Source organism: Meriones unguiculatus, chromosome 2, assembly GCF_030254825.1.
Source record: "Meriones unguiculatus strain TT.TT164.6M chromosome 2, Bangor_MerUng_6.1, whole genome shotgun sequence".
Classification (NCBI taxonomy): Eukaryota; Metazoa; Chordata; class Mammalia; order Rodentia; family Muridae; genus Meriones; species Meriones unguiculatus.
The window spans coordinates 76966712-76989329 of record NC_083350.1 but is presented as its reverse complement, the minus strand read 5'-3'; the positions used below and the strand labels follow the sequence as shown (position 1 = coordinate 76989329).

Here is a 22618-nt window from a genome sequence, read left to right as displayed (position 1 = left end):
TGTAGGTTCTTGGCTGGCAAGAAGAGGCCAGGCCCCAGGAACCTCCCTGCTGTGGGAGGCGAGGAGGAAGCAGAGGCGCTGGAGTTAGGAGCAGGCAGGACCACACAGGGGCTGATAACTAGCCAGGGCTGGGAGATGGCAGGGCAAAGGCGGACAAAGGGTGGTGGGGCGGAAACCGCGAGGTTAGGGCCGTGTTCACAGCACCTACCTGGGCTTGGGGGCTAGGTGGTCAAGGCAGGCCTGGATGTACTGGTTGTAGTAGTCACCCTGCTCCTCATAGAAGGTGGTTTTTGCATCTAGGCCCTGCAGGGTGGCCCGGAGTCTCAGAATCTCTGCCTTCCGCCGCTGCCGGTGCCTTCGCTGGTTGCAGATGTCCTGTAGGTGAGGAAGCAGGCCAGCGGTCCTCCTAAGTCCTGGAACCCCTCACAGGCTCACTGTGAGGATGTTTAAGAAAATAGGAAGAGGGCCAGGGGCAGGAGTGGCTGACCACAGGGTGTCTGTCTAGCATGTGGGTTCTATTCCCAGCACCAGGAAAAGGCCATCTCAAAAGCTGTTTTACCTAGGAGACAATCTAAGGGTACCCCAGGCACAAACTCAGAGCCTCTCTCCAGGCTACCACATCTCAGCTGAAGAGACTTGAGAGGAAATCTGTCCGCCTGCTTAATCTTAGGACTTTTTCTTCAAAAAGAACCCTGGACTTTCCTCAGGTTGCTGGCAATTTGGAATGGCACCCACCAGGAAGAAGTCTGCCTCTGGAATGTCAGCACGGCGGCTTTGCGTAAGCCACATGTAGTCCCGGCCTGAGTTATCACCTTGGCCAGCTCATCCACGAGTCCCTGGTAGCAGTCACTGGCCCTGAGCAGCCCCAGGCCCTGTAGCCGGCGCAGGTTCCGCAGGACACGCCTCTGCTTCTCTGCCAGTGGCAGCAGAGAGTGCGCCATCAGCGAGTGGTGGCGTCGAAGTGGCTCTGGTTTCTGGGTGTCACAGGCTTGGCGCCAACACATCAGACGATGATGGGCCTCTTCCTGGGAGGGGAGCAGAGATGCTGAGGGGATCTCAGGCCCAACCATCACACTTCAAAACAGGATGTACCCCAGAGCTTGGGAGCCCTCTGCATTCCTGTGTGTTGTCAGGAAAGTGTCACTTCCCAGCCTAGGTCTTGGTGGGGGATGGTAGTGAGGAAGGTGGAAAACACAGGCAAAGACACATGAAAGTACCTCCGTGGACCTCAGGTGGGCCCAAAGGACACGTACAGACCAAGGATACACCAGCTGCTAACAGCTGGTGTAACCCAACATGACACCCTATGGGCACGAGGTATACCTAGAGCTTGCCTAGCTGCTTTGGGACACGCCTCTGCCCACCATCATCACCTTTACTCCAGTGCCAACAGGGAGCCCACCTGGCATCCCCTCTTGCCTCCAAACCCTCCAACACTCCTCCTTTCCAGGGCAATTCCCTTATGCGGATCTCAGAACAGACTCCCCTCCGCACCACCCCAACCCTGCGCTGTGCAGGGAGAGAGTGAGCTGCTTAGGCTGCTCCTTCAGCCTGGGGCTCTGGGGTCAAGGTCAGAGGCTTGGTTTTCTATGCACCCAGGGGCCTCTGTGGCGACTAAGGGTGGCATGAAGCCAAAGCCTTAGCTGTTATGTACTGTCCTGGCTACTTACCTGCTCTCTGGGAGCTGAGAAAGACAGGATCTCCTCGAGAGAATCCCCAGGGTGGAACTGGAGGAGGTCGGCTAGCATCTGTTTGGTGCTGCAGGGAAGGACAGGGTGAGGTCCAGGAAGGGTCTGGACAGAACAGGCCAAAGAGCTAAAGATAAGTGGATCCTACCCCAGGTCTGGGCTGTTAGGGATGCCCAGGATGAAGAGGGACACAGGGCCCAGGAAAAGTGCTGTCCCCTAGAATACCGTCCCTCAAACTGGCTTCCTCTGATCCTTTGGCCCAAATAATCAGCTCCTCCTGCTAGCCCCCATGACTGACTCTCATGGCGCCTGACCCCTCCTCTGGGTGGCTTTCTGCTTGTGTCACCAACTCTAAGCCCTTTGCCAACAGAACAGGTGCTCCTGCCTGGGGGCTGCCTTGTAGCAGCCCACAAAGTCAGGAGGGAATGAAGACGAGAAGCTGCCTTGAATGGAACCATGCGGGGATCACACACCCCAGGAACAGCTGAAGGCTGGTTCAACTTCTAGAGAAAAAGAATCTACACTCCTAGAGGAGTGGCTGGGGGGGGGGGGGTCCAAGAATAGGTGAACATAATTGGTTGAAACTAGGCACTTCAAGGATGCTTGATTTGCATTATACAGCACGCACCAATCATAAGAGCAGAATGTCAGTGCCTGATTAACATAGATAGGTGCAGGGAGAGGAGAGCTGACAAGGAGCTGTGTCAGAGGCCATAAATCAAGTGTGGCTAGGGGAGTCTGTTATCTAAAGGCACTCTCCAGATGAAGTTGGACAGAGAGCAGGGGAGGGAGTTCAGCCTTTAGCACTGAGCTCCTAATGGCAATCCAGTCCAGACAAGAACTGCAACCTCAACCGGCAGGGAACCTCCAACAGACAGGTGCCTTTCTGGCTGTCTTGTTGACAGTGTATGAACAAATGGAGAGCTGCCCCAGGGGGATGGTGCCATTAATTGGCCCAGATGACCAGCTCAGCCTTGTGTGGTTCTTCCTGACTGGCTTTTGCAGGAGTGTGAAGGGTGAGTTCCTGGCCTGGTGAGATGCTGTTGGTGAAAGGTGTGCAAGCCTGTTGGTCTGAGCTCCGTCCCCTGAACCCTTGTAAAGATGGAAGTCTTTCAAAAAGACTGACTGCACAAAGCTATCCTGACCTCCAGACCTGTGTTCCCCGTAATCATGCACATACATACACAATAATAGATAAATCAGAGAAAAGTTTTGACTTATCTTCTGACTCTCATTAGGACAGGCAGGACAATGCAGACCCCCTCCCACAGGCTGTGGACTTTAGAAGAGGCTTCGATCTGAGCCCTTCTCACCTGAAGCAGCCTGTGTCCAAGGTGAAATTCTAAACTAAAAGGCATTTGGTCAAGCCAGGCATGGTGGCACATGTCTGTAATCTCAACACTTTTGAGGCAAAGGCAGGGGCATTACCTAGAGTTTGAGGCCAGCCTGGACTATAGAGCAAATCCAGGCCTCTGAAGACTACAATGGGAGATCCTGTCTCAAAAAGAAAACCATCTGGGCAGCAGCCAATCTGCAGGCACCCGCCACTCTAGGACCCTGATCATCCCCATGCCCTCAGCTATAACTCCAAGGAAAAGGCTGAGAGGCTGCCAAAGAACAGCTGATGCTATTCTGAGCAAGGCATTTGGGAGTGGCTTCAGGGAGGACTGTTTGAAGAACAGGCGGTGGGCTGGGCAACAAGGTCTGATGGCCATCCCTGAGTAGGACCGCTGTATAGGCAGCGGGGCTACTGAGCCCTGGGGAGCCACCACACCCACCTCAGAAGCAGGCTTTGGTTGCTATTGTGGTCAGCATCTGCCTCCAGCCCTTCGAACTTGTTGGTTAGTGTCAGGGACACTTCGAGCCTGCTCAGATCCACACGGCCATCTGTGGCCATGTTCTCACCTGATGGGATGAGGGATGAGTGAGACAGACACACAGAAGTGGGGTCACCTTTCAGGAAGCCCTCCCACACTGTCCCATGGAAGCATACCATGCCCTCAACCTTGGCACACATGGACTGGACTGAGTTATGATCACTGGGGCTCTCTATGATCTCAACTGGGTGCCAGCTGGGCCTTGCAGCTCTGATGGACACTGCCCTTCTACTGTGTGTCCAACTCCTCTCATTCCAGAAGTCTAGAGCTATACTTCTAGATGGAGTAGGACCCAAGAGGCCTCTCCTGCCACCTCTCTTGTATCTGATTACATTGGTCATTGCCATAGTTTAGCCTCTTCTAGCATCACTATCTGTGCACTGGCCATACATGGCCGTGAGTCTATACTTATCAGAGGGGTGTGATGAGCCTGCCGACAGCCATCCCTGTAGGTCTAGTTGGCTCCAGATGTCAGGAGATACACACCAATCAGGTCAGCGATGGTGGGTGGCTCCCTGAGGTCCTCCAGGAGCTGGTGTAGGGGGTCTTGGTGATCTGGGGCCAGTTGATCTTGGTGTTCCAGCAAGAGCTGTGGACGGGAGAAAGAAAGAGGGTACGGGGTTGGGCCAGGCTCTAGGGGCAGGCTCTGTGTGGACTTTCAGCCTAGACCCCTTACCACGTGTGTGCTGATCAGCTCCCCTACGGTGATGTACACCATGGGTTTGGCCACAGCTACCATGTCTGAGTACTCATCTATGGAGAAACGCTCCTCGGGCTCTGGTACCTGGCAGGCTCTGCAGATGAACTTCCTGTTCCAGAGAGAGGGCATGTCAGAGCGGACTGGGCTAGTCCCCTCACCATTTGGATGGCCACCATCCAAGTCAGGTCAAGTCTGGTGCTAGTCTAGCCCCTCCCCTTCTTGTCTGGTCCTCCTTGTCTCGGTGTACCACCCAAGCTAGCTCGTGGTGCTCCTCTGTCCCCTGAGAGGCCTATGCTGCCCTCCAGGCCCTCCTAGACCCTGTCCTCCCGAGGTTTCCTTCTCAGACTTCTCTAGAGTAGAGGAGGATGTGACCCCTGAGAAGTAGAGAGAAATAGGGTGCCACGACCCGGGACCTGAACTTGAGATGCATGTCCTCGAGGTAGCCATTCAGGACTCGAAGGTGCTGGCTCTCCCCGGAGAAGACTTTGCCAGCAGCAGCATGCTGTAGGAGTTGAGCCACAGCCCCTAGTGCGTGGCGCTGTGGGGCGGTCAGAGTGCTGCCTGCTGCCATAGCCACAATGTCGAAGGCATCAGGAGCTACCACAGCTGGGTTCAGGAAGCGGTAGTACAAGAGGTTGCCAACCACCTGAGTGCAGAGGAGAACCTTCTAGAAAGTTCCAGAAGCCACCTTGACAGCCAAGGCTCCACATTCCTCACTGGTGGGCCAGGCTCAATTTACAGGAGGGGGGCATTGCTTTCTTTGGGTGTTTATAGCATAGTTTGTCGCCCTGTCTGTTTGGGCAAAGGAGGGTCTTAGAGATGGTAGAAGGGACTTGCCTTACAGACTTCCCTCTCCGTGGCATTGGGGAACTTCTTCTCCAGGGTTGTCTTCAGGACTTTGGCCATGTATCGCATCCCGTACCTTAGGACAAAAACAGGCATGCTGTAGCTCTCCCATCCCTGTCTCAGCACTCAGGGAATGACAGCCTGGCTGTCCCTCCCTGTCAACCACGCTAGAGCTGCGCCTACACACATTCCTCTACCTACTAGTGCTCCCTGCTGCAGTCCTCTGCCCTTGGGCCTTTCCCCTTCCTCTGATCCTTGTGTCAATGCCAGGGACAGGGTCCTATTAGACCCCTACAGTTCTTTCTACCTCCAATTCTTTGTATCTGAGATAGGGTCTTACTGTGTAATACAGGCAGGGCTCAAATTCATGGTCTCAACTTCTTGCCTTCCAAGTGCTGCTGCTACAGTTGTGTGCCGTCACATCCAGGTCAAGAGCCTTTCATCAGAGACCCTCTCATTTCCCCACAGACCACCTCTGCTCACAGTATACCTCACAGTCCCAAGGGAGGCATGTTATCCTGTCTCCTGGGTACCTGGCGGCCCAGGAGGCTCCACGGCAGTCAACTCTGCCCAGCTCCCAGAGGTCCTGAGTGGCCTGTCTGCACTTGGGCAGGGCTTGCCTGCCTACCAGAGATGCCACTCTCGGCATTTCCTTCCCATGTGCACATCTGTCGGGAAGTGGAGTGGGCGCTCAGTCTCATAGGGCTTTGTAAGGCAGCAGTGTTGTCCCAACATGCTCAACTTCTTTATGGCACTCCTGTGATGGGTTTGCGACTACAAAGCTAATCAGACTCTGGGAAAGGCCATTTCTACTCCCAGCAACTAGACGGAGACTTATAACTCACTGTGAATTTCTCTTCTTAGACTTTAGACAATCTTTTCTCTCTCTCTCTCTCTCTCTCTCTCTCTCTCTCTCTCTCTCCTTCCTTCCTTCCTTCTTTTTCTTTCTTTCCTTCCTTTTAAACTCCCAATTGCAAAGCCTCAATCTAGCTGTCCAGTTTGGAGCCATTTTCCCTTTTGCACTCAGCCTTGCCCTCAGCACTAAGAATCGTGGCTGGCAGCTGAATGATCTAGAAGATAGCAGCTCACATCCCAATTCCCCTCTCCCTCGGGTTTCTCTGTGCAACAGTCTTGGCTGTCCTGGAATTCAGTTTGTAGATCAGGCTGGCCTTGAACTCACAGAGATCTGCTAGCCTCTGCCTCCTAGTGCTGGAATTAAAGGCACGTGCCACCATACCCAGCTTCATCAAATAGTTTTCAGTAAAACATTTATTGAATGATTTTTGCTTGTCTGTTTTAAGACAGAGTCTCATGTTCTCTAGGCTGGACTCAAACTTAGAAGTAGAAGACTTGGGCTGGAGAGATGGTTCAGAGGTAGAAGCACTGGCTGTTTTTCCAAAGGTCCTGAGTTCAATTCCCAGCAACCACATGGTGGCTCACAACCACCTATAATGAGATCTGGTGCCCTCTTCTGGTGTGCAGACATACATGCAGGCAGAACACTTACATACATAATAAATAAATCTTTTTTTAAAAAGTATAAGCCTTGTTTATAGTTCTGAGCACCATGCATCTAACTCTAGGCTACTGGCCAATTTCTAAGAGAATCAGGAGCTGGAGAGATAGATCAGTGGTTAAGAGCACTGGCTGGTCTTCCAGAAAGATTCCCATCACTGGCAGCCCACAACCAAGTCTAACTCCAGTCTCGGGGGATCTGTCACCCTTTTCTGGCCTCTGAAGCACCAGACACAAACATGGTATACAGACATGTATGCAGGTAAAACAAATACACATTAAAAAAACCTTTTTTTTTTTTTTTAAACAGAAAAGGGCCAGGCACAGTGGTGTATGTCTTTAATCCCGGTCATTGGGAAGCAGAAGCAGGTGAATCTCTGAGTTTGAGGCCACCCTGGTTTCCATAGCACGTTACAGGACAGCCAGGGCTATGTAGAGAGAACCTGTCTAAAAAAACAAAACAGGGCTGGAGAGATGGCTCAGTGGTTAAGAGCCCTGTCTGCTCTTCCAGAGGTCCTGAGTTCATTTCCAGCAACCACATGGTGGATCACAACCATCTGTAATGGGATCTGATGCCCTCTTCTGGCGTGCAGGTGTACATGCAGATAGAGTATCCACATACATCAAACAAACAAACAAATCTTAAGACTGGAGAGGTGGCTCAGAGGTTAAGAGCACTGGCTGTTGTTCCAAAGGTCCTGAGTTCAGTTCCCAGCAACTACATGGTGGCTCACAACCATCTATAATAACATCACCTATAATACCCTCTTCTGGAGTACAGGCATATATGCAGGCAGAACATTGTATACATAATAAATAAATAAAATTTAAAAGTATATAAACAAACAAAACAAAACCAACCCCCAAAATAACAAGAAGGCAAAACAAGAGACTCAAAACAAAACAAAACAATCCAAAAAGTATTAGAGGGAGGACTAACTATAAAGTACTTTACCAGCCTGAATATTACCCTTCTCTGACTTTGTGGGCCAGAGTCCCATCTTTTCTCCACCTGATCTCAGACAACAGTATGCTCCTTGATATCATTTAGGTTCCCCTTTGACTAGTGACATCACCCCAACCATACAGACCTGCCTGTGGCATACAGCTCAGTCCCTGCCAAGGGCGTGGACACATCTGAAGCCCCATAGGCGCCTCTGGCCCCTCCTCTCTCTCTCTCCCTCCCTCCCTCTCCTTCTCTCTCTCTCATTGGTTTTTTTGTTTTTTTGTTTTTTTGTTTTTTTTTTTGAGACAGGGTTTCTCTGTGTAGTCTTGGCTGTCCTGGACTCACTGTATAGACCAGGCTGGCCTTTAACTCACATCGATCTGCCTGCCTCTGCCTCCCTGAGTGCTGGGATTGAAGGTGCATGTCACCATGCCTGGCAAGCTCCCTCCTTTCCCATCTCTTTGGGATGTTGCCTGAGCTGCTCTTCCCTTCCAAACTGGGCTAGCCCTGGGAGAGGTGACTACACATACGGAATGTGGTCCACAGATGAATTGATGGCAACAAAGAACTTATCAGTCATGGCAAGGAGACTGCGCAGGGAGATGTCCAATCGTCTCTGGACTTCAGAGTGGCTCAAAGCCTGTTCAGGGGTGACATCATAGGGGAGACGGCTGTGGGCAGAGAGACGTGGTAAAGCTGTTGTTCCCTTCTGTTGCTTCCTTTCCCAGGCTTTCCCCATCAACTCTTCTTTGACTATACAGTTCTACAGATAGGCTCAAGACAGAGCAGTGTACTAAGAGGAAGAGCCAGAGAAAACAGGAAGCACTCAGGAAGAACTGAAACACACTGAGGAGGGAGGAGGGAGGACTGAGCAGTGAGGATGCACAGTGAGGGAGGACTGAGCAGTGAGGATACACAGTGAGGAAGGACTGAGCACTGAGGATACACTGCAGCAGTGAGGATACACAGTGAGGAGGAGGGAGTAGGAGGACTGAGCAGTGAGGATACACAGTGAGGGAGGACTGAACAGTGAGGATACACAGTGAGGGAGGAGGGAGGAGGAGGACTGAGCAATGAGGATACATAGTGAGGGAGGAGGGAGGACTGAGCAGTGAGGATACACAGCGAGGAGGAGAACTCAAGTGCCACAGAGCAGCTGGAAAAGAGCAGGGAGAAATACCAGATACCAAGGTGCTACTATCAAATCATCCTTGGCAGCTGGAGTAACAGAGAAAGCAGGGCCCAAATCTGTAGGCTGGCATCATCTCTGCATAATCCTTTGTATGTCACCATGAAACACACCCAGGTTTTCCTACAGGTCTGCAGAGGGACCTGATGGAGGCAGGCCCTCCCCTCCTCCTGGCTTACCTGCGCTGTCCTGTCTGGGCCTCCAGCTGGTTGATCCAGCTTTTATAGATGTGGACAGGATCTGTGTGGATGCTGACTGACCGGTCTTCCAGCACATCCCGGATGACCTTGCCGAGGATCTCCTGCAGAGCGCTCTGTCCCCGCCCATTGCGGTAGAACCTCACCACCAGCCTTACCACTGTTGGGTTGCCTGTCACCACATCCTGGGGCTGTTCCACCTTTGACCTGTGGTACAATAGGTCACTGGCCGTATGCTTTAAGGAGGACATAGCTGCCTTTCCTTTTCCAGAATTTTGCCTAGTGCCCACTGTAAGGAAGGACCGGTTGTGTGGGTGCCATCCTTCCTGTTAACAGGTCAGCCCACATTCCCACCATGTTGTTCCAGGGCTGTCTTACAGTATTCCTACAGGCTGAGAGAAGAATGGACTTCTGATGTCATTCTCAGTGTATACAGCCAAGAGCCATCATATCTGATTCACCCTCCCATCCCCTACTCCTGCTCCGGAGTCAGGAGCACCTACTTGATCTCCTCCTGGAGTGCCTTCTTGAACAGCTGGAGCAGAAGGTAGGCCTCCCGGCGGTTGGAGGCATAGTTGTACAGACTGAAAATCACAGCTTCCATGAACTTGGTGGTTTTGTTCTGGGGCATCTGAAAGATCAGCTTGGCCAAATAGATGGGCTGAGTCTGTGAACAGTCAGGGAGACAGAGGGCTCGGAATGCCCTTGGAGAATTAGTGACCTGATAGCTACAAAGTTTTTCCTGAAGAAAGTACCACCTTCTCAGGCCCTGGAAATATTCCACACAAATGGGGAGATAGGCTCTCCTGGGAAACAGGGCATTAGCACAGGGCATGGAGAAGGACAAAGACTTCGAGCTCAGGACATGATGGAGACCTCTGGAGCTTTTAAATTTTTTTTTTTTTTAAGTGTTGTGTGTGCAGGACAAGTATTCTAGTGCTGTGCTACACCACAGGCAAGGCTGCTCCGTGGAAAAGCCCTTTGCTCACCTGCAGCAGGTAGAAGAGGTGCTGGTAGGCTTCCAGCTTCTGCCGCTTCTCTTTGCTCAGTGACTTTAGTCCCTTCTGTTTGTCTAGGGTCATCATGTCCGACAGCTGCTCCTTATTCTTCTTGGTCAGCTTCTTGCAGTGAGAGACTACCTCCTGGACGTGGGTATAGGTGCAAATCGACCAGCTCAGACTGGTCCCAAGCACAAAACATGTGGCCCAGACTTGCTGTCTGGAAGAACCAGGGTTCACGAGAGGAGAGAACGCTCTTTCTCTGGTTGGCAACGCTGCCTGGCACCTCTGCTTTCACAGGTGAATCTTCAAAGAGCTCCGGGCTACCAGAGGCAGTGTGTCTACTTGTGTTTTTGCTCCTGTCTCTTACTAACTAATGTACGGTCTCGGTGGTGGAGACATTACAGCATCATTGGCCTGCTACTCCATATCTGAATGTAATTTACAGGAGCGTTCACATCTCTCTGCATTCTGCCAGGGGAGTAACAACTCCTTATTCCAGCAAGCTAAGGAAACAGACTTCAAGGTCTTATCACCCACAGCCTCTGCACTAGGAGCAGCAGAGCCAGCCACTGCCACTCTCCTCTCAGCGTTCCTTCTCCTGCACTGCACATCCACTGGCTGACCTCAAGGCCAGAGGACCATTGGCACAGGGTCTGCAGCCAGGTGGTGTGCAAGTCACCACCTGAAAAGGACTGAATTGCTAGTTGAAGAATGGTCAGGATTCCCTCCCCCAGGAGCAGCTGGACTGGGGGAGGAGTGGCCCACGGGGGCCCTCACCTGCAGGGTGATTCGATTCTTGACTAGCAGGCCAATCTTGATGTCCATGAGGTTGAGGTCCTGCTCCAGCTGCTGATTAGACCGGATCTTCCTGACCACTTCTTCCTGGAGCTTCAGCAGCTCTGCTTCAGCTGAGAAGTCCTCCTGACTCTGGTTCAGGAGGTGAATGAATTTGCGTACCACAGAGAGGGGAGGGTGACGTGTGTGTACTGGCAGGAAGAGAGACATTGATCAGGCGGGTGTCATAAAGCCTCTCTGCCAGCACCTGTCCCATGACCCCAGGCCTGACCCCAGGACTCTTCTGCCAGATCTACCCTTGAGCTCTTGTTTCACACCTAGGGATAACACAGCTATTCTTTGCCCCTCATGCAGCACACAGGTGGGCCTCTCCAGTGGCTTTCCCCGCCAACACCAGGACCCCAATGCTTTCTGATGGTCTCCAAGGGCATCCTGGTTCTGACCCACCTACTCCTCTTCCTGCTGGGCTGACCTGCCTCATGCTCCCAACCTGTCAGCCACCACTTAGCCCTTTCGTGGAGTGTCCGTGATTGGGGTGAGGTTCAGGTAGCTAAGGCAGTCAATTTTATAATGGAGAGGTCATAAAAAACAAAAGGGCTGGGTCCTGGAAGAACAGCCAGTGCTCTTAATCACTGAGCCATCTCTCCAGCTCCAAACTAAGTGTTTAAAAAAGAAACAAAAAAGAAAAAAAATCAAACCAAAACAAAAAACCCTCAATGGGTCAAACACTAGCATCCATCTTACTGATGAGCTTCGGAAGGCAGAGAGAGGGCAGGTGACTTGTCCAAGGTTATCCAGCTAGTAATTAATGAAGCAGTCCTATTTGGAGGCTGGGGTCTGTGGCTGGGGGCCTCCAGTAAGGGATCTAGGCAAATGGGTCACTACTGGATACTCCATGGGTACTGCTTTGAGGGGCAATCGGGAGAGATCTTGGGGTAACAAAAGTGTGCCTTGTTCCTTTGAGGGAGAAGAGAAACACTGTCAGAGGCTGTGCAGGCCCACATGCTATCTGCAGGGGAGGTGAGAGAGGGCAGCAGACGTCAGGAGAGCCTGGGAATGTAGTGTGCCTGGAGTATGGCACAATGATGGTGTGTCTGTACATTTGACACAAGCTAGAATCATCTGAGAAGGAACCTGAACTTAGAAAATGCCCCATCAGACTGGTGTAGGAAAGTCTGTTGGGCATTTTTCTGATTAGTGAGCAAAGTGAAAGGGCCCAGTCTACTGTGGGCGGGACTATCCTTGAGCAGCTTGTCCTGGGTTCTATAAGAAAGCAGGCTGAGCAAGCCAGTAAGCAGCACTCCTCTATGGCCTCTGCTTCAGCTCCTTCCTACAGATCCCTGCCTCACGTTCCTACCATGGCTTCTCTCCATGATGGACTGTGGCACGGAAGTATAAGATGAAACAATCCCCCCTCCAGGTGCTTTTTTGGTCATGGTATTTATCACAGCCATAGGAATCTAATTAAGACAAGGTGTGAGGAGGTACAAGCTGGTGAGGGAAGAGGGACTGGAGAGGTGCTGTGGCTAGGAGACTATGGGAGCCACGACAGGTTAACAGAAGAGCGACAAGAAGCAGGACTGCTCAGCTGCAGTGGCGCTGCTAAAGCTCCATGAAGAAGTGGTCAGGATGATCTGGTCCAATCAGCACCGAGGAACAGGACACCAGGGCTCAGCCAACAAGAATCGGCTTAGGCTCAGGATTAGTGGATTAAAATGGTTGCAGAAATGATGACAAGTGACAGCATCACTGTTGGGAGGGAATCCTCAACACAGAAGCCACCACGCACACAGTAAAGTGGCCAATTCTGGGTGGATGCTGGGGGCAAGGAAGGTGGAGGAAGCATTGGGAGAATACTTTTTCCCAGAAATACTATGAGTTGGAGGAAGGAAGAAAGATAAAGGGCAGGCAGTGTAGTGACCTCAGTGTAACAGCAAGGGACATGATGCTGAGGAAGACAGGAAAGCAGCTCATGCTGCCACAGGCCTCTGGCCGGAGGGAGGAGGACAGAGAAGTGAGATGCCTGCGGCCCCCACCTGAACAGAAAGGAAAGGGCTCCAGGAATCCAGAGCAGGAGGTGAACCTGGAGATAGGCTAATGTGCTAGCTCCTGAACAAGGCTGGGACTCCAGACTTGCTGGGGTTGGAGACAGAAGGATCCTGGGGGTTTTAATGGCAAGCAGACCTAGTCAGTCAGTAAGCTCCAGGACAAATGAGAGACCCTATAAAGTAAAATGCAAGAGAGGAAGACACCACACACACACAGACAGGCACGCATGCATGCATGCATGCATGCACGCACGCACGCACGCACCCATGCACGTGCACAGGCATGCAGGCACCTCCAGAGGGCAGGAAGCGGGTGACCCTCTACTGCTTTGTTTCTTGCTCAGCAGGCAGAATGATCGCCAGGCCTGTGTGCCTATACCACGAAGGCCAGGAGGTGGGAGCCTGAGCCAAGGGCAGTGGCAAAGCTGGAAGTTCAGGGAGGGGAGAAAGAGCCTACGATAGGTAGACGGGTATGTTAGACCTGCTCAGAACGAACCTGGTTAGAGAGGACTTCCCATGACAAAACTATCTGGTACTGGGAGGTGAGGCCTCCACGCTCCTCAGATAACGTGTGATGGTGAATTTGCCCTTAACTGTTGTGCTTCCCCAAGAGGGACACCTAGACCTGTCTGGCTCTGGGTTTGTCTCCCTGCATACCTAACATCCTGTAGTCACCGCGGGCTTTCCTGGCTCGGAAAAATGCTTGAATCTTCACAACAGCGTCAACCTAGCATGAACACAAGAGGACAGAGTAGCTGCCCTTACTCACTTTGCTTGATTTATGAGTAAAGACAGGCATGATAGGACAGCACTCACATTCTTCTGGAAGTATCGCAGACGCCTGAGGTATTGCCTCCGGGCTGCCCACATTCGGGCCCAGGCCTGGATCTGAGAGGAAAGACACTACCTTCAGAACATCAGGCCAAAACCTACCCTCAGACCCTAGCTAATGCAGCCAACTCCAAGGCCACAGGGAGGTAAGAGAATGACAAAGAGCCCTGAGGATCCCTCAAGAGAAAGGAGCCATCTAAACCACTATGGTTACCTTTATTATAGCATCCAGGTTTGCTTTAAAATAATGCAGCCGCTCCTGGTAGGTCTTCCGTTGTCGATAACCCCGCCAATGAGCCTGCCAAGCAGAATAGGAAACCCTAGCAGATCTCTTTGGGCTCCAGAGGCCAGTGGAAACAGCTTTATCATGGGCTCTGTAGGATGATGTGGTGGTTTGAACAAGAATGCCCTTCTCCCCAGTAGTCTCATATATTTGAATGTTTGGCTCCCAGATGATGGACTGCTTAGGAAGGATTAGGTGGTGTGGACTTGTTGGAGAAGGTGTGTTACTGGGGGTGAGCTTTGAGGTTTAAAAAACCCACAGCATGTCTAGTTCCACTCTCTCTGTCTCCAACCTGTGGGTTAGATGTAAGCTCTCAGCCACTACTCCATCACCTGCCTGCTGCCATGTTTCCTGCCTGATGACCATAACCCTCTGAAACTGACAGTTTCAGCAAGTCCCCAGGTAAAGGCTTTTCTAAGTTGCTTTGGTCATGGTGTTTCTTCACAGCAAGGAATAGTAACTGAGATAGAAGGAATGAGGACAGGAAATCGGCCCTGTTCTCAAAGGTCTGCCTGCTTTATGAGAAAGACTAAGAGTAGGTACCCTAACGCCTCCTCACAGAAACTCAAATGTGAAACATGGACCCAAAAATACTAATAAAGTACAGATGCTCACCAGCTTCATCAGAGAATGCACCATGCTCCCATACACCTGCCAGCCCTGACAGACTCATCCCTAAAAACATGTCTCCCATACTAGGGAGATGACTTAGTGGGTAAGCCAAGCCTGACAACCTGAGTTCAATCTCCAGGACCCACATGCTGGAAGCAGAGAACTCCTGTAAGTTGTCCTCTGACTTCAATGTACATACCATGACCTCATGTATGTACACACACACACACACACACACACACGCACTATAAATATATAAATGTAAAACCAAACAAAACCAAAACATCCCTCAATCTGGATTAGTCAGTGCTGAGAACTTTAGAGAGACAATGCTAGGCAGAGCTGTCAGGAGAGAGTCTCGTCTGTCAGAGGGCATCTAGGCTGCCTCACTGATGAGAATCACTTTAACAAAGGAAAGTGGCCATGGCACCAGGCTGCTTCTGTCTATGGGCATGTGCCCTAGTCTGGAATCAGACAAGTCTGTGGCCTTGGCCACTCCAGGACTGAGTTCTGGGACCAATGGCAACACCAGCATCCAAGGGGGTGTCATCGAGGGAGTCCCTGCCACACTCCACTTCACATGTAACTTTCTCCTAATTCCTCCCAGTCAATATATTAAGCAAGAGTCCTTATGAAGGAAGTGAACGCTGCAAGTGCTTGAGCAGGGTTCACAGGCCTTAATCAGAGGGTAGTAGAACAGGAGGCCAACTCCAGAGCCCAGAGTCTTAGGTCATGCCAGGGGTACCTGCCAACCCACAGCTTCTGGTCCTCCAGTGTTATCAATCTTTGTGTCCTTCCTGTCATAGCTAATGCCATCCTTACATCAGCTCTTGAAAGGGAGAGACATGGCTACTCACTTGCAGGTTCCATGCCTATTTCCCAACCTTGCCCTGTACACTGGGGCACGCTTTGTAGGTACTGGGCACCAGGGATGCTTATTAAACAAATTATCTTTACACTGTCTGCAACCCCATGAGGCTCTCCACGTCACGTCGGGCAAGGGAAGCTTCCCCTTTTTCTACCTCACCGTGTGCTCTGGCCACCTTCCCAGCTAGTCTCCCACCCCAACCCCTCACTGGTCAGCCCCACATGGGCCTTGCTAGAAAAACTGAATGGAATGCCCACTGGCGAGGACCACACAGTAGCTGCTAACGTCCTGCAGGAATGGGTAGACTCCCATTCTGCCTGGCTCAGGGCCATCCCTCACAACTCATGCTCCAGAGACAGCCTCTTCCTGATGTTTGAATTTCACTTCACTCTTCCCAGATGGTGACGATGATACCAGTTACTGGTGCTTATGTCCTGCTTTTACTGTACACAAACCTTCCAAACATTGTCTTATTAAACCATCTTCACTACCCTGTAAAGTGGTACTGCCATTGCCATTTTTTTTGGGTGGGGGAGGAAACTGAGGCACAAACAGAAAGAATAGCTTACAAGCTCAGGGAGTTGGGCTTCAAACCACAGTAGCCTGGTTACAGAGCCCACACCTTTCACCTCTGTTGCCCAGAGGCCCAAGAACCATCCTAACCCTGTCCAGGGCAAAGGAAGGAAGGGGACACCCTGGAATTCCAATCTTCCCAGGCATGGGGAAAAGCCAAGGCTGCCACCTGGATCTTGATGACGGCTGGAAGCAAGGTTCTCAGAAAGTGGGAACGCTCAGCAAACTTCTGGCGAACAAGGAAGCCACGGAGACGGGCCTGGAGCCGGATGACAAAGCCCACATTGGCCTTCCAGAGCAGCTGGCGATCATGGGCAGTGGTGACCTTGGTGATGTTTGACTGTGGAGACAGGAGTCCTTTGGTGGGTAGGAGCCTCTTCCCACACACCGCCACGCACCCTGGCCAGAACCCTGACAACCTGAATCTCCTCCCAGGTTAGATGGGAGGTATTGAGGTGGCAGCTGGGAGGGTGCTCCCAGGTACCCTGGAAGGTCTGCAGATGGAAGTAGTAGGCCGTGCCATCCTTCATGTCATGTTGAACCCAGAAGGCTGCGTCCCCTGAGGAGAGACTCAAGTAAGCCTCAAGTAAGAGACTCAAGTAAGGCTCAGAGGAAGCAAGGCAGGCAGCATGGAGGAAGGTTAGGCCAGGACCATTACTTACCAGGACATCGCTTCTTTGCCATTGCCCCTTCCAGCACCTGCTGGTAGCTATTAGCGCATTCAGGAACTATCCCTCGAAGGGCCACGTTGGGGTTCCTCAACGCCCGCTCTGTCTGGGCAGCCTTGCCCTCCTTGATGGCCTGATTGATGGCAGCCACACCAAGGGCTCCTGATGGGCATCAGGAGAGAAAAGTCAGTGCTTCTGGGGTCCCTCTCATGAGCTTTGTCCTGTCCAGTAGGGTCAGATGCAGGAGACACATAGAACCACCATGGCTGGCAGAGGGGATAGGCAGTGTCGAGAGTAGCACAGCTGCCTGTATATGGGAAGCAGCAGCAGGCAACTGCCTGAGCAGAAGGGGTGGCAGTCAAGGAAGGGCTCCTACAGGGGGTGTGTTCTAAACTCTTGACTATTTCCTGCTCAGCTGTGTCTCAGGAAATCTACCCTGTAGTCAAAGGACCCTCTTGCTCCAATTCTGTCCTGCCTCTATGTGCCTGTTGGTTTCTGTCAATCTGACACAAATCTAGACATAACTGGGAAGAGGGAATCTTAAGTGAGAAAATGTCCCTGATGGACTGGCCTATGGGCAAGGCTGTGGGGCACTTTCTTGACTAATGGTTGATGTGGAAACCCACTGTGGATGGTATTATGTGTGGGAAGGTGATCCTGGGGTATATAGGAAAACAAACTGAGCAAGCCATGAAGAGCAGGCCAGTGAGCAGCACCCTTCCATGCCTTTTGCTTTGGTTTCTGCCTCCAGGTTCCTGTCTTGAGTTCCTGGCCTGACTTCCTTCAATGGTGGACTATGATGTGGAAGTGCAGGCTGAATAAACCCTTTCCTCTCCAGGCTGCTTTTAGCCATAGTGTTTATTCAGCAGTAGAAAGCTAACTGAGATGTTTCCCATGGTTAAATAGAGATGGGGTGAGGCCCTCCCTGCATGCCGTTGAGCTCCACTCCGCCCTCCCGGTGCCTGGCCGTTTACTTCTGTGTGCTGTGTTCGTGTCCTCATTAGCTTTGGCCACTCCCTGGCGGATCTCCTCCAGCCACAGTACAGCTCCAGGATCTCCCATCACCTGGCATGCAGAAGATGAAAAGAGACAAGACCCCAAACTGGTACCCATAGGCTACCACAAGCCCAGTACAGGAACCAAGGTACTAGCAGACACTGGGGCATCGGAGAAGGCTTTCTCTGCTCCCTTCTTCCTGTCCCGTGGGTCATGACCCTGTGGCTCCCTTGGAAGGCTGCCAGGCTCTTTTTTTTCTTTAAAGATTTATACAGGTTTCTGCCTGCATATACACCTACATGCCAGAAGAGGGCACCCGATCTCACTATAGATGGTTGTGAGCCACCATGTGGTTGCTGGAAATTGAACTCAGAACCTCTGGAAGAGCAGACAGTGCTCTTAACCTCTAAGCCATCTCTCCAGCCCCGAGAAGGCTCTTTTCTGCTTTCAGAGTCCTCAGCATCGTCTCAGCTTGGCCTTGGGACTCTCTACTGCTTTCCTACCCTCAGTACCTTCTAATAGCTCTATTGCCAGCCGTGTCTGGGGACACCTACCCCACAGCCCTCCCATATCCGTCTACCTAATTCACAGCCCTCAGCCAGATCCTGGAACTGACTGTACTTCTCCTTCTGGCTACACATTTCTTATCACCAAGAAGTAGTAGGAAGATTGTGTGTACACAGGTCAGGTAAGCCAGCGCTTGCTGTGGTCAGTCTGAAACTCAATCCCACTCCATGCTCTCCTTTCCTCATCAGAAACAAACTCTGTAAACTCACATTTTATTGAGCACTGACTATGTGACAGGTGCCCACCTGTCTTTTCTTTCCAATGGGATCTGTAGCCCAAGCCAACCTCAGACTCACTGTAGCTGGGAGCTACCAGCTACAGCTCCTAAGACTTTTTTTTTATAAATTAATTTTTAAAATACTTTCTTTTTAATTAGGTATATGTGTATGTATCTGGTGGAGGTATGAGGATGTTGAATACAATGGCCCTCAAGAGCACATTAGACCCCTGTCTCTGTATCTGTGGGTGCTGGGAACTGAACCTGGGTTTACTTCAGACACTCTGAAGCCTCTGAGTCGCCTCTCCAGCTTCACCAATGACATGTGAGGCACATCAAGCAATACTTGGCACTGAGTGAAAACTCAGTAAGTGCTGGGTGAGACTATAGGGTGCAGCTCAATCATATGGCTCAGGGACCTAGGTCTCAGGTCATTCTGCTGCCATACGACTCAGGATGTGTCAAGTCAAATCCCCACTCCTTCATTAGCTCAGTGATTTGCACCACGAAGCAGATCATATAGTGTTTTACAGATAAGTACCTACCCAAGGGGTACTGAGGGATTGCTCAGGACCAGGTGACCCTTGGGGAGCAGAATGGTGGATCTAGACTCTTGAGGTCTATTCTTTCCCCACACTGTTGTGGAATGAAGTCCACACTTTCCCACAACAACCAAATCCTGCCTGTGCCTCACCTGGGGAAGGGACTGTATCCACTGACCCTCTTGCTGGGGCAACTAACCTGGCCATCTCTCCCTGACCTTACCTGGACTTTCTGCCTCTTGGCGGCCACGAGGAGAAGATGATACCGAGGTGCAACGTGAAGGCTGACATCTTCCAGGCCAGCCGCTGGAAGCAGCAGGGCAGACAGCGTCTTTTCAGGACAGCCCTGGTCCAGAGCCTCATTGATGAGGCTGATGGCGAGGACCTCTGAGGAAGACACTTACATGAGCAGCAGCCCCCCGACTGGAGACTTAGGGAAGGGTGGGATCGTCTGAGGGGCCACTCACGATCTGTTTCTTCCTGGACCTGTGCATTGACCTGGCTCACAGCAGCCTGCAGGTCATTCCAGCTCAAGAAGGCTCTATCCACTCCTCGAAGCTGCCGCACCTTCACCAGGGCATCAAAGTAGCTAGCAGCAGAGGAGTGACATGAGCAGCCATGTGAGTCCACACTCTGCCACAAGTGCACATTTGTGTACACTTGAGCCACAAGCGGAGAAAGCTTTGAGTTGGTTCCTCCCAGGCCATCATAATATCCAGGGTCTCTTCTCCCTTCAGAGACTGTTCCAAGCTCCCTGTGTGTAACCTGGAGCCTTCCAGCTTCACACCCCAGATCTCAAGCACTCCCCAGGCCTTTACTGACTTTCGCTAATGAGTCCCCAAAGCATACTTTCATCCCTCAAAGGCCCTGAGGACTTCCAAGGATCTCCTCCTGAATGCCAGTCAGGATCCGAAACACCCCAGCTCACTTCTGAACTCCCAAGTCTATCAGTGCCTCAGCCTGCCCCTTCTGGATAAGCATTTGTCAAGTCCTCTCCCACTGGGCTCCCTCTGCCACCAAGCCCATCCCTCCTGCATCCACCATGGACCTAGCAGCATGCCTAAACGGCATCCTGCTGCTCTGCCTGGGCCCAGGCCCTGCGGTAGCGTCTTAGCACTGCAGCTACAATGGTCTTGGTAAGGCAGGTCCTTCACTGGGCTCCTTCCTTGCTGGATACTCCTGGCTTGGGGACGTGTGCTGGTCTCTGTCAGCCGCTCCTTCCCTGCTTCACTCTATTTGGTCCCTCCACCTTCTTTGTAGTCACATGCCATGGAAGCACTCTACCACCGAGCTATTCCCAAGCCCTTCCTGAGGCTTTGTGAGTGTACTCTCCTGTCCTGAAGAGCATCATGGGAATAGCTCAGACTCCTTTTGTCTTTCTCCACATGATGCTACCTCTAACTTCATTCTGTGACTAGGAAAATTGCCCCACTCCCACTCTGTCCTGTTTTGTTTGGCCCATCAGATCATGACTCCTGCTTGTGTAGATGCTTGCCAAGAGCAGGGATTTGGTTTTAGTTACTGTTTTCAACACCTAGAATGGCATCTGGCAGCATGTAGGCGCTCAAACATTTGTTCTGAACAAAATGAAAGGAAGGGAGATGAGCTTGTGTTCCCCACTGGGGGAGAAACCCAGGAGGGGCAACTGTGAATAAAACAAGGGGCTGGGATTAAGAATGGGCATCAGACAGGTTTGCTTGTCCAGTGCTAGCCACATAATGCTATCCTTTCACCTCTGACATGTGGCTAAAGCTCTCTCACTCACCGTTGGGTATTTTCTTCTTCTACCTGGGCCAGGCCAGTAGCAGGGTTCGCCAGATTTTCCCAAAAGGCACAGGTATCTCTAGCCTCCAGAGCATGGTTAATCAGAACAACGGCCGAAAGCATTTCCACAGCCACAAAGAGCTCCTCCTGGTCCAGCTCCTGCAGAGGGGAGTTGGGGTCCTGTCGGGGCCAGCCTTCCCCAAGCTCTCCATTCCCAAGTGCCAGGAGCTCCATTTACTCCACAAACCCATTCATGCTCCACACCTGGGCTACATCCATCCACTAGCAGAACTCATGCTCAGCACCTAGGATGCAGACACCCAACAACAACATTTGTACTTTATACCTGGGGATGTCACTGTGAACACAACCATGAAGAAGTCACACCTTAATTTCCATAAAAGCCAATGAGGTAGCGCCATCAATAGTCCTATTTCCCACCCAAGCCTATGGCCAGTAATGTGGGTGAAATGGAGCTGCAGCTCCATTATGATGGCCTGGGAGGAACCAACTCAAAGCTTTCTCCGCTTGTGGCTCAAGTGTACACAAATGTGCACTTGTGGCAGAGTGTGGACTCACATGGCTGCTCATGTCACTCCTCTGCAGCTACGCGCCCCCACTTGACATGTGACCTTTGCCAACAGCCTCTGGTCCCCATGTCATATCAAAAACTGCAGGAAGCCAGTTGTAGGAATGAATGCCTGTGGGCCCAGTATTCAGGAGGCAAAGGCAGGAAAATCAGGAGTTTAAGGCCATCCTCAGCTATATAACAAGTTCAAAGCCAGCATGAGTTATGTGAGATCATGTCTGAAGACACCAAAAAAGACAGAGAGAGACAGAGTCAGACAGAGACAGAACTAAACAAGGCCCCGGGCAGAAAAGAGCAAGGACCACCTCATGCAAGGCTATACATATGAGGCCTTGGCTCTCTTTCTGCTTCTCCTCAAACACCTGTATTCTGCAGTAGAGCTGCAAATAACAGGAATGGCAGCTAAAACTTACTTGCTAGGTGCTTCTCTAAGCACATATACTGACTCACAGAGTCCTTGAAACAATCCTGTGAGATTGGCACCGTTTATGAAAAACTGAGGAAGTAAATACCAGTGTCACGTATCTAGGAAGTAGCTATATTTGACCCGTGACCTCTCAAGTCCACAATCTTCAACACTCTGCTTCCATGTCTTAGTGCTTCTGGTGTCTAATTACTTAGCTGTTGTCACCTGCCCTTGCTGAAGACAGTGCTGTGTACAGGTCGTGTCCAGAGTAAATGTTCTGTGAACACCCGCTGCTGGAGGGATTCACTCTGAGTCTCTTCTAGGCAGCCTTCCCAGACTTCCTCCAGCACCGTTTGCTCTATTTTCCTGGTCCCTCCTATAAAATCATCTTCTACCTACATCATTTACTCTTTTTTTTTTTTTAAGTAATTTATTTCATTTTATGAGCACCAGGGTGAAGGTGTCAGATCCCTTTGAACTGGAGTTACAGTTGTGAGCTGCCATGTGAGTGCTGGGAATTGAACTTGGATCCTTTGGAAGAGCAGCCAGTGCTCTTAACCACTGAGCCATCTTTCCAGTCCCCCATCATTTACTCTTTTCCCCACCTTTGCCTGACCCCTTGGGTGTATCCTAACTCCTGCAGCTGACAGGGATGACCCTAAGCAAGGAACATGCCTCACTGTCAGAAGAGCTGTGTGGCCAGAAGTGAGGTGGGACAGCCTGGTGGTTAAAGCATGTCCTGCCAGTCAGCTGGGCAGGGAAGTGCTCAACCTCTGTGTCCCCGCTCCTCACCGCTAAGCGGGAAGCCAGCGCTTACCTGGTAGGGCTGCTGCCAGCACAGTGTGTGTAGCCACTGGCTGCCATGATACAGCCCCGACCATTCTAATCTCTGGCCAAGAA

The 22618-nt window shown here is 51.5% G+C and overlaps 1 protein-coding gene across 2 annotated transcripts in view; it reads right to left on the bottom strand.

Annotated features, from left to right (window-relative positions):
- The window catches only part of Iqgap3 (IQ motif containing GTPase activating protein 3), a 44355-nt gene that overhangs the window by 4262 nt on the left and 17475 nt on the right, over positions 1-22618 (bottom strand). For both annotated transcript variants that reach the window (XR_009589905.1, XM_021637702.2), the window contains exons 13-35: positions 20725-20882; positions 19427-19548; positions 19183-19346; positions 17612-17702; positions 16632-16799; positions 16389-16528; positions 16139-16309; positions 13848-13931; positions 13619-13690; positions 13460-13529; positions 10737-10945; positions 9948-10100; positions 9462-9625; positions 8941-9165; positions 8103-8243; positions 5103-5187; positions 4679-4911; positions 4242-4374; positions 4052-4154; positions 3467-3593; positions 1671-1758; positions 813-1025; positions 209-375 (exon numbers count right to left, since the gene is read on the bottom strand). Coding sequence is in view for 1 of the 2 variants with exons in the window: in XM_021637702.2 (XP_021493377.2) it covers positions 209-375; positions 813-1025; positions 1671-1758; positions 3467-3593; positions 4052-4154; positions 4242-4374; positions 4679-4911; positions 5103-5187; positions 8103-8243; positions 8941-9165; positions 9462-9625; positions 9948-10100; positions 10737-10945; positions 13460-13529; positions 13619-13690; positions 13848-13931; positions 16139-16309; positions 16389-16528; positions 16632-16799; positions 17612-17702; positions 19183-19346; positions 19427-19548; positions 20725-20882 (3281 nt within the window). In the remaining variant the exon portion in view is untranslated. The remainder of the gene's footprint in view (positions 1-208; positions 376-812; positions 1026-1670; positions 1759-3466; positions 3594-4051; positions 4155-4241; positions 4375-4678; positions 4912-5102; positions 5188-8102; positions 8244-8940; positions 9166-9461; positions 9626-9947; positions 10101-10736; positions 10946-13459; positions 13530-13618; positions 13691-13847; positions 13932-16138; positions 16310-16388; positions 16529-16631; positions 16800-17611; positions 17703-19182; positions 19347-19426; positions 19549-20724; positions 20883-22618) is intronic.